Genomic DNA, 16,562 nt, shown 5'->3' with positions numbered 1-16,562 from the left:
CTGTTACCCAGCCTAAACTCACCTCCAGCCCACCGATTTCCTGCTTTAACTGAAGCCAGATGGTGGGTGGACAACCAACCAGGCCGCACCTGGAGTATTGCGTGCAGTTCTGGTCACCGCATTATAGGAAGGATGTCGAAGCTTTGGAAAGGGTGCAGAGGAGATTTACTAGGATGTTGCCTGGTATGGAAGGAAGGTCTTACGAGGAAAGGCTGAGGGACTTGGGGTTGTTTTCGTTAGAGAGAAGGAGGAGGAGAGGTGACTTAATAGAGACATACAAGATAATCAGAGGGTTAGATAGGGTGGATAGTGAGAGTCTTTTTCCTCGGATGAGGATGGCAAACACGAGGGGACATAGCTTTAAGTTGAGGGGTGAAAGATATAGGACAGATGTCAGAGGTAGTTTCTTTACGCAGAGAGTAGTAGGGGCGTGGAACGCCCTGCCTGCAACAGTAGTAGACTCGCCAACTTTAAGGGCATTTAAGTGGTCATTGGATAGACATATGGATGTAAATGGAATAGTGTAGGTCAGATGATTGGCGCAACATCGAGGGCCGAAGGGCCTGTACTGCGCTGTAATATTCTAATTCTAATTCTACCTGAGCCACACGCCAACTGGCATAGGATCAAGTAGATTAGAGAATTAAGCAGGTGGCTCAAAAAGTGGTGCGGGAAAGAGGGGGTTTCAATTCATGGGGCACTGGCACCAATACTGGGGAAAGAGGGAGCTGTTCCCTTGAGATGGGCTCCACTTAAACTGGGCTGGGATCTGTGTCCCGGCAAGTGGTATAGTTAGGGCTGTGGATAAGGCTTTAAATTAAAAGTGAGGTGGGGGGAGGGGGTGTGTGGAGGAATCAGGTGAAGGGAGAATTAGAAATCTAGTGAGAAAAGTCAAGGCAATACAGCAGTGTGGTGACTTGGGTAAAGACACGCAGAGTGGGACAGGAAGGGACAGAGAGGTAAATGCAAAGTATAGTGGTATAAAAATAATTAAATGCACGAAGCATTCATAATAAGATAGATGAACTAGGTGCACAAATAGAGATAAATGATTTAGATCTAATTGCCATTACAGAGACATGGGGCTGGATTTGGTTACAGAGGTGGGAAACAGCAGCTAGTTCTGATTTTGGGTCAGAACACTGCCTCCAAAGGGGAAACTGATTCGGGTTCAGATTTTCAAATGGGTAAGCCAGTAATTGGTATGGAGACACATTTTCTGCCCACTTAGAACCAGTGGGGCTGGGAATGGAGGTGGGTCAGATCGAGTGTGGGGCTCATGTAGACACCCACGGCAGCCATCGTTGAGGCTGCTCGTTGTCCTGAGGGACAGATTTGCAGTTTGTGCCAAAACCTTCCACTGCACCAGAGGGAAGTGAGATGTCACAGGGGAGCTGGAGGCCTGGGACCAAGGACAGGGCAGACCCTCGCATCATCAATGCCCACCTGGATCTAGTGCTGGAGGCTGTGAGGGAGAGGAGGGAAGTCCTCTTCCCAGAGGAGGCCACCTCATCATGCAGCAGGGGCACCTCTGTGTACAGTGGTATTCTCCCTCTACTTCTTCTTCCACCTCCTCTCTTACTTCCTGCTCCTCCCCCTATGAGCTGTCTCCTTCCAAGGCCTCTCTGTCCACACCTTTCTGCAGGGCCATGTTATGGACAGCGCAGCACACTACCACTCTGTTTGGGGCCCCTGTACAGGGGTCTGTAGCCATCTCTTCAAGGATCCATCCATGCACTTTGAAGAATGGAGTGAAGATCTCAGGCAGCCTGGAGTGGTGAAGGATGAAGGAGTCATGGCAGCTGCCAGGAAAGTGAGCGCACACATGGAGGAAGCTCTTGTTCTGATCGCAGACCAGTTGGACATTGAGGAAGTGGAAGCCCTTCCTGTTGATGGATCGCACTGGCCAGTCACTGGGTACCTTGTTGGCCACTTGGGTGCAATCGATGATGCCCTGCACCTGGGGTAATCCAGCGTTGGAGGTGAAACCCAATGCCAGCTGTGCCTGCGCTGGCCCATCTATGTCAAACTGTATGTAGTCCACCGCCCTCCTGAATATGACATCCATGACCTGGTTGATGCCACCTAGTAGCTGATCCCTGTAACAACCTGGTCACACAGAAATTCAGGGTGATGGTTATCTTGATGGCTGCAGGTAAGAAACTACCATGGGGCCCGTGAGATCTCAGGTCATTGTGGATCAGATCACTAATGTCTGAGACCATCTGCTTGGATAGGTGCAGCCTCCTACGGCACTGGCGATCTGTCATTTGCAGGTGACTGACTCTTGGGCGGTAGACCCGGTGTCTTGGCTAGCGCCTTCTTCCCCTTGCAGCCCCCCTGCTATGCTCCTCTGGCCTTCTGCTGTCCAGGAGGTTGCATCTGCTGAAGCTCATCCTGGCTGCTCTTTCCAATGTCACAGCAGCCTTTTCCCATCTGAACTCCCTCAGCTGGGCTTTGCGCATTCACCAGGCCTTCCCCTGCCAACCCTAGGTACCAGGGATGCCAGCAGCCTCAAATCCTTCTCCAGATTCCAACACACAGCACTGAGAAAAACAAATCTTACAGCTCCAGCAATGGATACTCTGTGGCACTTTTGGAGCAGCTGAGTTTTATTTTGGACATCTGCATTATGTTATTCAGCTCTTCCCATAGCCCTCATGGCACCCTCCATAGTTCATGTCTTCTAAACCCTGTTATGGTCGTGACATGGCGATCTCCCCATGCCCTTCCTTTGAAAATCTCAAACTTCTGCTGGTGCCTGTTAATGAGCTCCACAATGAGCTCAATAGGCAATTAATTGGAGGAGCATGGGGTTATCATTCCCTCTCTCCAGGCCTCCCTTTAAAAATGGCTTAAATTCCGGAAGCGTCGGGTCCTGGTGCTGACCTCCAAGAACGTAATCTTCAAAGCAAGTGTGCACCTGCACCTGCAGGCTTTAAAAATCCAGCCCATGGTTCCAAGGAAACCAAGTTTGGGAAATAAATATTCCAGGGTGCACAACATTTCAAAAAGACAGAGGGAACAGAAAAGGAGGAATATCCCTGATAGTAAAGGATGACATAAGGGAAGTGAGAAAGGATCTTGGCTCAGAGATCAGGAAGTAGAATCAGTATGGGTACAGATTAGGAATAACAAGGATCGGGAAATGCTGGTAGGAGTAGCTTATCAGTCCCCTCACTGTCATGCAGCTTTTGGAAATTTAACAGCAATCAACTGGGTTTCCCGAGCATCAGGTAACCCAGTAGCTTCTTCGAGGTGACGACTTGATAAATTCAGGAGGTAAGTGCCTTTACACCTAACTCCTGGACCCAGGTGCCTGCATGAGGTGCCTCCGTGACTGGGACCACCCTCCCTATGACCTTTCCCATTAGGCCTCCGACTTCCCTCAGTCCCCCAACCCACCCCCAAGGCCTCTGACATCTCTCAACCCCCCTATCACAAGGCTTCTCACCTTCTCCCCTCAGGACCTCACTCTCCCCCTCACCCCCCGAATGCCACTACTCTCCCCCCCCCCCACCCCCACCCCCCGATCCAAAATGCCTTTCATTCAGATGAATAAATCCTTTTCCCCGATGCACAGATCTCAGTCGATGCTACTGGCTCGGCAACTCTTCCTAACCTAGAAATTCAGCATATATCTGTTGATACTTATTTAACTGCGCTGCTGAATTAAGGACCCCACCAGAATTATAATCTTCCATTGACGGCCATGCGGTAACAATTAGTTCTAAAGTTACAATGGGGAATAAATAGTATAGTACAAAAAACTATTAATAACATTTCTAAATAAACAATATGCCACAATGATCAGATTTACTTCAATCTTTTAGGATTGTAATTGCGAAATATATCTCAATGTATACACTAAATGAAACATAAAACATGACTCTTTTATCATATTATACAGAACATTAAAAAGGATGGGAAAAGACCCTCTGTCCATCAAGGCAGCACAGTGCAGTCATGTACATCACTGACAGGTTACTGAAGGACTGTTCATATTTACATTATTATCTGGTCCCCATGTGTATCTTAAGATAAACCTTCTATGAACAATATTTACTGTGTATCATTATGAACAATGTCACATTACAATGACAAGCATTACTGAAAGAGGGTTGTCACTTCTAAAATAATTCATTCCACTGAAGTGACTTTCTATCACTTGGCTGCACACACGTGTTTAGATAATGTTAGGACATCAGCAGCAGAGCAAGCTGATAAATTTCCTGTTGCTTTATTTCTTTTGTCATTCATATATTTTTCATTAACTCACACCTGTGGTTTCACTTGCACATCAAGGTTAATCACAAAACAGCAAACATTTTACATACCTTTAACAGGTCATACAGTAAAATTCCAGCAACTGACCAAAGTGCATTCTTTTAACCATTTTCTAACAATTTAAAAGTATGCTTGCCACTTCATGGATGGCTGTAATTATGCTTAGCTTCAGTGTAGGATTTGAATAGTAGTCACAAACCACAGTTCTTATATGTACCTTTATTCCAAGTCATCTTTACAGTTAGTTATCCTGTTTAACTAATCTGGAAACATGAATTTAGAATGAAACAGACATGCATGTAACCAAGAAACTAAACAGCAAACTATATGTTCAGCAAGTATAATCCTAATGACATCATGTTTTATGAAATGTCAGTGTAATCACCTCTCAGGAGCTTGGAAGTAACCGATTTTCACTGCAATGAGAAGCACAGGCCAGATCTTCAGCAATTGATCATGCACGATCTAAATCTCCTCTCACATTGCTTAAACAAAGCAAGATCATTCATACTTGCCCTAGAATTCCTTTCATTTCAATACATTCACCTCCTTCTCAGGAAGAACAACAGCTACTGTTAATCATTTTCCAAAATTGCTAGAGAGAAAGAAAGAACTTGCATTTATTTAGTGTTTTTCACAACCTCAGGACGTTCCAAAGCACTTTACAGGTAATGAAGTACTTTCAAAGTGAAGTCACTGTTGTAAAGTGCCAAGAAAGGAAGAAGATGGTGCAGATTCCAGTGGTGTAAGGCCCAAAATTTCTGGGCCTGGAGAGGCAGGGCACATTGAGGAGAGGTGGGGGGGGGGGGGGGGGTGCGGTGGTGGGAGGGACAGACAGCTTAGTAGAATTTGGGACCAGACCAGCTTTGCTGGGCCTCCACCCCTTTAAATGCAGAAATTCTGATGGGATAGGGCTGGGACATCTTGCGTCCACTGCCTTCCGTCCTGACGTCAGAGCAATAGCTGGGACTAGCAAGGTAATGCCACCCACCAGAGATCCACAAGTTACACTCCACCTCTTCACCCCTCTGAAAGTATGCCTGCATACTATAGGCAAAATAGTGAAATCAACAAGGAAATGGAGGGTCCACATATCAATTTCCTAACATCAACAATGAATTGAGTTTTTTTTAAATATGTGTCTTCAGTCAGAACAGCCTGCACTCATAACAAAGCAACAAGGTTATCTGCTTTGAAATTTCAGCCCACAGCATAGTACTCAGGGATCCCTCCATGGATCGCCACCTTGACATGGTGGACAGGCTTCACTCCGACGATCCCTTGAGCGATGCCATCAGGAGCTCCTTGCTCCTGGTAGGGCCATACATGGCAGCAAGGTCGGGGGGAGGTGCCAGACAAGGGCCGTAATTTTACACTGGGCAAAAGGCCCCGTCTACTGGCTGAAAAGTCGGTGGCGAGCCCACCTCCACCAAGCCTGGGGAGCCATGAACATACTGAATGACGGAGCAGGCTCAAAGGGCCGAGCGGCCTACTCCTGCTCCTAATTTGTATGTTCGTATGATCATCATCTTCGTGATCAAAGAAAGACAACTTGAAATTTTGCAACTTGGAATGTCAGAACACTCATGGATAATCTCAAGAGTGACCGTCCAGAAAGAAGAACAGCAATCGTATCACGTGAACTATCAAGACTCTAAATTGACATCGCCGCCTTCAGTGAGACCCATCTTCTTGGGGAGGGGCTGCTGAAGGAACAAGTGGGGGATATACCTTCTACTGGAAAGGAAAGGCTGACAGTGACCCACGTGCAAAGAGATAGTTTTCGGAATAGGATCTTGGATACACTTCCAGAACTCCCCAGTGCATAAATGAAAGACTCATGACACTTCACCTACAGCTCAGCCGTAATCAATATGCCACCATAATCAGCGCTTATGCCCAACCCTTGACTCCAATGAAGATGTTAAGGAAAAGTTCTATTCTGACCTTGATGAAGTCCTCACTTCAATCCAAAAGAAGATCGTCCTTCTGGGGGACTTTAACGTCAGGGTTGGCCATGACTCCAACATCTGGAGAGGAACCATTGGGAAAAATGGGGTAGGAAAAGCCAATGCAAACGGCGTCCTCCTGCTGACAAAGTGTACTCAGTATGGCCTCATTATAACAAACGCCCTCTTCTGCCAGAAGGACAAATACAAAACCATATGGAGGCATCCTAGATCAAAGCATTGGCACCTCCTGCGTTACATCATTGTTCGAGTCAAAGATCTAAGTGATGTCTGTATCACTTGATCCATGCGGGGGACTGATGCCTGCTGGACAGATCATCGACTTGTTTGATCGGTGATGAAGATCCACCTAGCACCAAGACATCGCAATACCCAAAAGTCCAAGAGGAAGAAGATCAATTTCTCAGCCCTAAAGCAGCCTGACTGAACAGAGGAATTCTTTTGGAAAATCTTCAAGCATCTAACTCATTTTCAGAACAGTGGGAACAAATAAAGTCATCTGTACTAGACTCCTGTGCCCAGACCAGCATCGTCATCACCAGGACCGGTTCATCAAAAACAATGCTGAAATATGTGACCTCCTGGAACAAAAACAAGCAGCCTTCATTGCCTGGCAGAACCACCCAAGGTTGCAAGTCAAGAAGACAGCGTTCCAACAGCTCAAGGCTGGCACCTAAAGACAAATCCATAAGATAAAAGACAAGTGGTGGGAAGAGAAAGCCTGAGAGATGCAACAATATGCTGACCATCGTGACAGGCAAAGCTTTTTTGAAGCCATCTATAGACCAAGGTCAAATGGACAAAAGCCTCTTCGCTCACAGGATGGTGTCTCTCTTCTTAAGGATGACATACCATCCGTCAACGTTGGAAAGAACATTTTCAACAACTCCTCAACCATGATCAAAGTGGCAGCTGATACTGTCCAGGCTATCCCCTTGTAGCCTGTGATAGAATCAATGGGTGAACACCATCACTGGGAGAGCTGCAACAAGCAATCAAACGGATGAAAAACAACAAAGCCTGAGGCCCCGATGGTATTCCAACTGAGATCTACAAAGCTGGTGGGATTTTGCTCGCATCAAGACTCCATGCTCCTCAGACCGGAGCAGCAGCAGTGGGCGGCAGACCTGGGAGGAGGCGGATCCAGAGCGGGACCTGTGGAAATAAAGAGCGGGGCTTGAGGCCCTCACCTACCTCAGACCGGAGCAGCGGCAGTCGGCGGCTCTCTCGCTGTGTCAGTGCGCACTGGGTTTGGACAGAGGGGGAAAAAACTACCAGTGACATCACGGGAAATCTGTAAGCTGATCTGTTGGTAAGTAACAGCTGTTATTACCTGTAAATAGCTTTAAAAAATCAGGGGGAAAAAAGTTCTTTCTTTTTAAACCTTCAAATAACTACCTTGTAAATGATAAGGTTCATACTACTAAAGTTTTGTTTTAATTAGTGTAATTTATTAATAATTACGAATTAGAATAGTGCTGTTTGGACACAGTGAGGCTGTGAGTTGTATGTGAGGAATTTTACTGATTAGGGGACAGATGTGCCCTTTGCAGTCATTCTTTTCTTTGCTGCATTTTCAGCCTCCACAGTACAGGGGAAGAAGCTGATTAGGAGTAACTGGTAAGTTATTCCATTTATTACATTAGCAATAGTTAGTTTGTAAAGCTAAGTAATGACAGGGCAGCTCGGCCAAGTGTAATGTGCCTCCTATGGCATGTGGGAAGCACATGTGTCCTTGACGAACACATCTGCAGGAAGTGTCACCGGCTGCAAAAGCTTGAGCTCCAGGTTTCGGAACTCGGGCGGTGGTTGGACTCACTGTGGCGCATCCACAAGGCAGAGAATTACGTGGATAGCATGTTTCAGGAAATAGTCACCCCTGAGCTTAAGAAAGTGCAGGCAGTGAGGGACAGGGTGGCTGTCAGACAGAAAGAATGTCAAGGCAGGTAGTGCAGGAGTCCCCAGAGGGCATACCACTTTCTAACCGATATTCAGTTCTGAGTACCGATGGGAGAGAGGGTTCCTCTGGAGAGTGCAGCAAGAGTCATGAGCAGAGCACCATGGGTGGCTCAGCTGTGCAGGGAGGGAGGATAAAGGTAACAGAGCTATAGTGGTAAGGGATTCTATAGTTAGGGGAACAGACAGGTGTTTCTGTGGTTGCAGACGTGATTCCAGGATGGTATGTTGCCTCCCTGGTGTGAGGGTCATGGATATCACCGAGCGGCTACAGGGCATTCTGGAGGGCGAGGGTGCACAGCCAGAGGTCATGGTCCACATTGGTACCAACGATATAGGAAGAAAGAGGGATGAGGTCCAGCAGGCTGAGTTTAGGGAGTTAGGAACAAGATTAGCAAGCAGGGCCTCAAAGGAAGTCTTCTTCTTTGGCCTCCTTGTCTCGGGAGATAATGGGTAAGCGCCTGGAGGTGGTCTGTGGTTTGTGGAGCAGCGCCTGGAGTGGCTATAAAGGCCAATACTAGAGTGACAGACTCTTCCACAGGTGCTGCAGCTAAAATTGGTTGTCAGGGCTGTTTTGCAGTTGGCTCTCAAAGGTAGTAAACTCCGAATTACTCCCAAGGCCACATGCTAGTGAATATAGAAATAGGCTGGAGAGATGGTGCAGGAGGGAGGGCTTCAGATTTTTGGGGCATTGGGACTGGTTCTAGGGAAGGTGGGACCTGTTCAAGCCGGACGGTTTGCACCTGAACAGGACTGGGACAAATATCCTTGCAGGAAGGTTTGTTAGTGCTGTTGGGGATGGTTTAAACTAGCTTGGCAGGGGGATGGGAACCTGAGAGCAGTCTTAGATAGGACAATTTCAGGGCAGGGAACAGGAGGCAGAAAATTAGCGAGTGACTCTGAAAGACAGAAGAAGCAAAGGTTACAGCAAAGGTGTGCAGCACAGGAATTTGGCAGTGTTAAAGGTTATTTATTTAAATGCAAGAAGTATAGTAAATAAAGCCGATGAGCTGAGGGCAAAGATAGACACATGGCAACATGATATCGTTGCTATAATGGAAAATTTGGCTTAAGGAGAGGCAAGAATGACAACTCAACATCCCTGGATATAGAGTTTTCAGGCGGGATAGAGAGGGGGATAAAAAAGGAGAGAGTGTAGCATTATTAGTTAAGGAATCAATAACAGCTTTGAGGAGGGATGATATGCTAAATGAATCATCGAATAAGGCCATATGGGTGGAGCTCAGAAATAAAAAACGGGCAGCCACACTACTAGGAGTGTACTATAGACCCCTAAATAGTGAGAGGGAGATAGAAGAACAAATATGTAGGCAAATTTCTCAGTGCAAAAACTATAGGGCAATAATAGTTGGGGATTTCAACTATCCCAATATCAACTGGAATACAAACAGTGTGAAGGGCACAGAGGGGACCAAATTCTTTAACTATGTTCAAGAGAACTTTTTTAGCCAGCACGTAACAAGTCCAACAAGAGAGGGCGCAATTCTAGATTTAGTCTTCAGTAATGAAGCTGGGCAAGTGGAGGAAGTAACAGTGGGTGACCGTTTTGGAGATAATGACCATAATACAGTAAGTTTGCACATAATCATGGAAAAGGACAAAGATAAAACAGGAGTAAAAGTTCTAAATTGGGAAGGCAAATTTTAAGAAACTGAGAGGTGACCTAGTGAAAGTGGACTGGATACAGCTAATTGAAGGAAAATCAATGGCAAACCAGTGGGAGGCATTCAAAAGTGAGATACTACAGGCACAGTGTAGGCATGTCCCCACAAAGACAAAGGGTGGTACTGCCAAATCTAGAACCCCCTGGTTATCTAGAAGCTTACAGTGTAAGTTAAAGCAGAAAAAGAAAGCTTATGACGATCACAAAAATCTTAATACTTTAGAAAGCCTAGAGGAGTATAGAAAGTGCAGGGTGAAGTAAAAAAGGAAATTAGAAAAGCAAAGAGAAGACAAGAAAAATTATCGGCAGGTAAAATCGAGGAAAACCCGAAGATGTTTTATCAGAACACTCAGAGCAAGAGGATAACTAAGGAAAGGGTAAGGTCTATCAGAGATGTACAAGAGAACTTATGCATGCGTGCAGAAGATGTGTGCAGGGTTCTTAACGAGTTTTTTGTCTCTGTCTTCACAAAGGAGAGGCTTGATGTAGACATTGTAGTTAAAGAGGAGTGTGAAACATTAGATACGATAAGCATAAGAGAGGAAGTACTAGAAGGTCTGACATCCTTAAAAGTGGATAAATCACCAGGACCGGATGGACTGCATCCCAGGTTGTTAAAGGAAGCCACGGATGAAATAGCAGTTGCATTGAGGATCATCTTCAAATCCTCACTAGATACAGGCGAGGTACCAGACAATTGGAGATCTGCGAACTTTGTACCATCATTTAAAAAGGGTGTGAGGGATAGGTCAAATAATTATAAGTCAGTCAGTCTGACCTCGGTGGTGAGTAAATTGTTAGAATCTATTCTGAGGGACAGGATAAACTGCTACTTAGAAAGGCATGGATTAATCAGGGATAGTCAGCATTGATTTAAGGGAAGATCATGTGTTACTAAATTAATTGAGTTTTTTGAGGAAGTAACAAGAAGGATTGATGAAGGTAGTGCAGTGGATGTGGTCTACATGGACTTTAGTAAGGCATTTAACAAGGTCCCACATGGTAGACTGGTCAGTAAAATGAAAGCCCATGGGATACAGGGGAACGTGGCAGGTTGGATCCAGAATTGGCTGAGGGACAGGAAACAAAGGGTAGTAGTCGACGGGTGTTTTTGTGAATGGAAAGTTGTTTCCAGTGGTGTTCCACAGTGCTCAGTGTTGGGTCCCTTGCTGTTTATGGTATATATTAATGATTTGGACTTAAATGTGGGAGCCAGGATTGGGAAATTTGCTGATGACAGAAAAATTGGCCGTGTAGTTGATAGTGAAGAGGATAGCTGTAGACTCCAGAAAGATATCAATAGTTTGGTTGAGTGGGTGGAAAAGTGGCAAATAGAATTCACTCCAGAAAAGTGTGAGGTAATGCATTTGGGGAAGACAAATAAAGTGAGGGAATACACAATAAACAGGAGGATATTGAGAGGGGTAGGAGATGTGAGAGAACTTGGAATGCATGTCCACAGGTTCCTGAAGGTGGCAGGTCAGGTAGACAGAGTGATGAAGAAGGCATATAGAATGCTTTCCTTTATTGGCCGAGGTATAGAATTCAAAAGCAGGGATGTAATGCTGGAACTGTATAATCCGTTGGTTAGGCCACAGTTTAGTTTAGTTTAGAGATACAGCACTTAAACAGGCCCTTCGGCCCACCGAGTCTGTGCCGACCATCAACCACCCATTTATACTAATCCTACACTAATCCCGTATTCCTATCACATCCCCACCTATCCCAATATATTTCCCTACCACCTAACTATACTAGGGGCAATTTATAATGGCCAATTAACCTATCAACCTGCAAGTCTTTGGCATGTGGGAGGAAACCGGAGCACCCGGAGAAAACCCACGCAGACACAGGGAGAACTTGCAAACTCCGCACAGGCAGTACCCAGAATCGAACCCGGGTCCCTGGAGCTGTGAGGCTGCAGTGCTAACCACTGCGCCACTGTGCCACTGGAGTATTGCGTACAGTTCTGGTCACCACATTACAGAAAGGACGTAATTGCTGTGGAGAGAGTACAGAGGAGAGGCTCGAAAGTTGCAGCTATGAGGCAAGATTGGATAGGCTAGGGTTGTTTTCCTCACAACAGAGGAGGCTGAGGGATGACTTAATAGAGGTGCATAAAATTATGAGGGGCAGAGATAGAAAGACAGGAAGGACCTGTTTCCCCTAGCAGAGACAGCAATTACCAGAGGGCACAGATTTAAGGTGATTGGTAGAAGGATTAGAGGGGACATGAGGAAAATCGTTTTCACCCAGAGGGTGGTGGGTGTCTGGAATTCACTGCCCGGAATGGTGGCGGAGGCAGAAACCCTGGACATGCACCTGAAGTTCTGTAACCGGCAAGGCTATGGGCCAGGTGCTGGAAGATGGGATTAGATTGGGCGGCTAGTTTTTTTCCGGCCGGCATGGACACGATGGGTTGAATGGACTCTTTCTGTGCTGTAATTTCTCTATGGTTCTACGCACTCATCCTACAGATTTTGGGAGGACAAAGAACTCCCCCACCCCCCACCCCAGACTTCAGAAATGCGACAATTGTAACTATCTTCAAGAAGGGAGCTAAATCATGTGGTGGAAACTATTTATGTATTTCTCTCTTGTCCATAGCAGGGAAAATCCTGACACATATTCTCCTGAATCGCCTACTTCCTGTGGCTGAGGAAATCCTCGCAGTGACGCTTCAGACCTCCCAGACAAACCTCCAACAAATCCAAGAAAAATGTCGAGCCCACCAGCAGGAACTCTTCATTGCACTCAACAACCTGACCAAAGCATTTGACTCAGTAAATCGCGAGGCTCTGTGGATTGTGCTCCAAAGGTTTGGTTGTTCAAGAAATTTCACCACAATTCTGCAATTACTCCATGATGATATGTCTGCAACTGTCTTGAGTGGAAGATCTGAAGCAGATGCCTTTAAAATCCGACTGGGGTCAAGCAAGGCTGAGTGATAGCTCCCATACTATTTACAATCTACTTGACAATGGCTGTTCACCTCATCAAAGATCAGCTTCCCTCTGGTATGAGTATTAAATACCACCTAGATGGAAAACTCTTTAACCTCAGTCACCTCTGTGCCAAAATTAAACTGACCAACATTGACATATATGATCTACAGTTTGCAGATAACTGCAGTGTACTTGCCCACTCTGCACCAGGTATGCAAACCGTTCTTGATCTCTTCAATTCTGCATACAAGAGACTCAGCCAGTCCTTGAACGTTGCCAAAATAAAACTCATGTATCAACCCCTATCTGGTCAGCCAAACATTCCACCTCCAAGACATGTTGAAGTAGAGACTTTGGAATATGTTGAGCACTTCCCAAACCTTGGTAGCCATCTATCTCAAAAGGCTACCATTGACAAAGAGATCCAGCATCGGATCAGCTGCGACAGCTCAGCCTTCTACAAACTATGGCAGCGAGCGTTTGACAACAAAGACCTCCGCAAGTCAACGAAAGTCCTAGTGTACAGAGCAGTTGTTGTCACTACATTCCTGTACGGCAGTGAGACCTGGACTGTGTATTAGTGTCACATAAGAGCGCTCGAGAAATTCCATCAGCAATGCCTCTGCCGCATCCTCCAGATTCAATGGGAGGAACGTCGCACAAACACTAGTGTCCTTCTTGAAGCCAACTTCACAGCACTCAGGCAACACTCCTGCACAACCAACTTCAACGGACTGGACATTGTGTCCAGATGGCTGAAAACTATCTCCCCTGCCAGGTGCCATTTTCTCAACTCTCAAATGGTCAGCATTCCAGAGGAGGACAAAGAAAATGCTTCAAAGACGCTCTGAAGCTCTCTTTGAAGCACGGCAGCATTGACATTGATGTCTGAGAGGAGTTTGCTACCAATCGTTCAAATATCAATATTCCATATACTGGAAGCTACATATATTAATACACAGAGCCCTGTTCTTTGCAGAGAGAACATGTACACACATTGCATCTGTTTCCACTAAACAAAATAAGTGACAGCCATTCACTGGTTCATTCCTCAGGGCAATGCCTTGACCAATCAGAGTCAAGCTGCCTGGTTTAAATTTCGAACAAAGCTTGGCAGTTAACTGTCAATCACCATAAACTGGTGTATTCTCCATGGTAACACCTCTACCAATCAGAGTCCACTTGCCAACCAATCAGCACTCTCTTCTCATACAGTATAAATTTGTCACTTTCCCATACATCGGTATTCTTACGAATTGTCCTGATGAGTGCAAGAGGAAAAGCTTGGACAAAATGTCTCTGCTTTCAGCAATACTCAAGTTCTGTACTACCAAAAATTCTGTACTATTAAATGGAAAATTCATGCTTTGTTTAGCTTAATCATTCTTTATAAAAGTAAAGAAAACATAATGGAAGTGAACTTTGATATCTGTCTTGAATTATATATAAGCACCTTTACTATATTAACAAATAATTCTCGAGCTATTAACAGCACTAAAATAGAACAGAATTTGGTGTTTGCTTTACTTGTGTCAACAGACATTCCTTTGAACAAACCTTTGCTGGTTAAAAGTTTATTTGCTTTTTCTCATTATCATCAACAATCACTAGACTTTTAATACAGCATATAACCTATTGAGGTCCAACTGTTCCCAACCTGTAGAAATAAGCTAACATCTTCTGTTGCTGTTAACCTTGCCTGCTGCTTGTTTCCCCCTAGCCTCTGTGTGCATCGTGAAGATGTGCCGAATCCCTCTCTGGAACCGAGTTCAGTTATTGTACTGTTACACTGAAGAAAATCAGCAATTAAATAAATAGTGATTCACATCCACGTCCCGTCCTTGCGGTTCTATACCAAGCCCGCTATTATAACCGAACATATTGCCCTCAGTCGAGCAACCGTGATCGGTATGATTTCTGCTTTCTTTCTGTGTCCCTAATGGGCACCTTGGGACTTCATATATTCGAGTGTGGGACAGGAACTCCCGTTACCGTATTCCGTTCTAGCTACACTAATGTTATATAATCGATTAAAATCTGTGGGAAATGATTAAAGAAAATCGGAGTCAAAATTAATCCACATTCGTCTCGATAATTGGCTACAACTTAAATAACCCCCAAGTTAAAATAATCCTGTCACAATCACTATATATAACCTCCCCAGTGTGTCGAGCTGATATTGGAAGGCGTCGAGCATAAAATAAATCACAACTTCCAATCAATTCCACTTGCAAGAGGAACGGAGCGAAGGAGCATTTATTAGACCAGACCACAAGAAGTGTTACAGATGATTTGTACGAAAAGGTCGATCGGCAACTGGGGAAGAGGTTTCAATCTTTCAAATGTGAAAGTTTAACGCGGTTACCGGGGTGACATCAACATTTAAACCAGGGCATCTGGTCAAGCAGCCGGGTCCCTCCCGTCCTTTATCAGTGACAAGTGTCTTCAGTGATCACTAGATTTGGACACCTGGATACTTTGCAACACAGATTTTCAGTGGGTGACACGAAAGATGCTGTGTTGACAAACCCCCGCCGTCTGTCTCACTGGATCCCATTATCCGTGGGAATTTATCGCACCTTAATCAGAGTGCGACCGACTTGCCTTTTATTTTGCAGCCTTGCAATTCTGTCGCATCTAAGTAGCCCAGATGACCAAAGCAGAAGCGTCTCCATCTCAGTGGCTGGATACGCCACCTGATGCACCAGCACCCAACAAAAGCTCTCCTGACATCCAGTCTGGATTTTTAATTTTTAAAAAAACTAATCAAAACAACGCAAGCAAACTCACCGAATTTCCTGTCCGCGCTCGCATACAAACGGGTGTGGAAAAGCGACAGGAGCAGTAGGATGGAGTGGATCAGTTCCATCATTCTTCATCCATTGCACTTCCACTAACAATCCATTGCAGGGCGAGATGAGAGGAGGAAAGGGAGACAGGGGATGTGTGATGGGTGAAAGCAAGCGGCGCTCTACACCTCCCCTGCGGTGCGCTCTGCTCGCAATGATGAGAGCGCCTCCAGAGCTGACTGGCAGAGCGCACCTCACTCCGCCCCGGATCCCGGACCGCCTGTCAATCACCACACCCCGACCGACCCCCACCTCCTGTCAATCAGCCAGCCATGGCCCGCCCCCACCCGTGCTATGAGCTTGTCTGGGGCAGCGTTAGGAAGCTGTATGCATTGCACAACCATTGATTAATTATACCAATGCAAAGGACAATATATATTTTTTAAATACGCTTTATTTTGACAGAGCTGTATCATACTGGAGTATATTGTATATTCCCCTCTGTGCTTTCGCCTTCATTCTATAGCTCTTGCCTAGGTCATGGATCTCCAATAGTTTGGTCAGTTTTTCTCTTCGTTGCTATTTACAGTTGGGTCTTGGGTTTTTTGTCTTTGATATAATTCCCTCGTATTTTAATAGTAGCTCTGACTACAACCAGAAGTGACTATCGTCTATGTTGCGCCTGTGTAGCATATTTTTATTTGAAACTGCCTTTGATACCCCTACAATGCTGATCGCATTGCTAGCTTTCAAAGGGCAAATTTTAAATGTATACACATGCAGGTAGCACGAGAAATAAAACAAGTGAGTAAAAAACACAAGTTCAGCTTAAAGGATATCATAGAGTAGCCATTACACATGGAGCTAAATATTCCAGAATATAGCATCTTTAGAAAAGGACATCAAGTAGCAACATTGATGAAAGATGCAA

General features: G+C 45.4%; 1 protein-coding gene across 3 annotated transcripts in view; it reads right to left on the bottom strand.

The window, feature by feature from the left end:
* ptprn2 (protein tyrosine phosphatase receptor type N2) overlaps window positions 1-15,831 on the bottom strand; it is a 1,372,445-nt gene extending 1,356,614 nt beyond the window's left edge. For all 3 annotated transcript variants that reach the window (XR_010969405.1, XM_068015003.1, XM_068015004.1), the window contains exon 1: window positions 15,633-15,831. Coding sequence is in view for 2 of the 3 variants with exons in the window: in XM_068015003.1 (XP_067871104.1) it covers window positions 15,633-15,714 (82 nt within the window). In the remaining variant the exon portion in view is untranslated. The remainder of the gene's footprint in view (window positions 1-15,632) is intronic.
* Between the last annotated feature and the right edge of the window lie 731 nt (window positions 15,832-16,562).

Source organism: Heterodontus francisci, chromosome 2 (genome assembly GCF_036365525.1).
Source record: "Heterodontus francisci isolate sHetFra1 chromosome 2, sHetFra1.hap1, whole genome shotgun sequence".
Classification (NCBI taxonomy): Eukaryota; Metazoa; Chordata; class Chondrichthyes; order Heterodontiformes; family Heterodontidae; genus Heterodontus; species Heterodontus francisci.
Note: the sequence above shows the minus strand (reverse complement) of the source record. Positions and strands in the feature narration are given on the sequence as shown.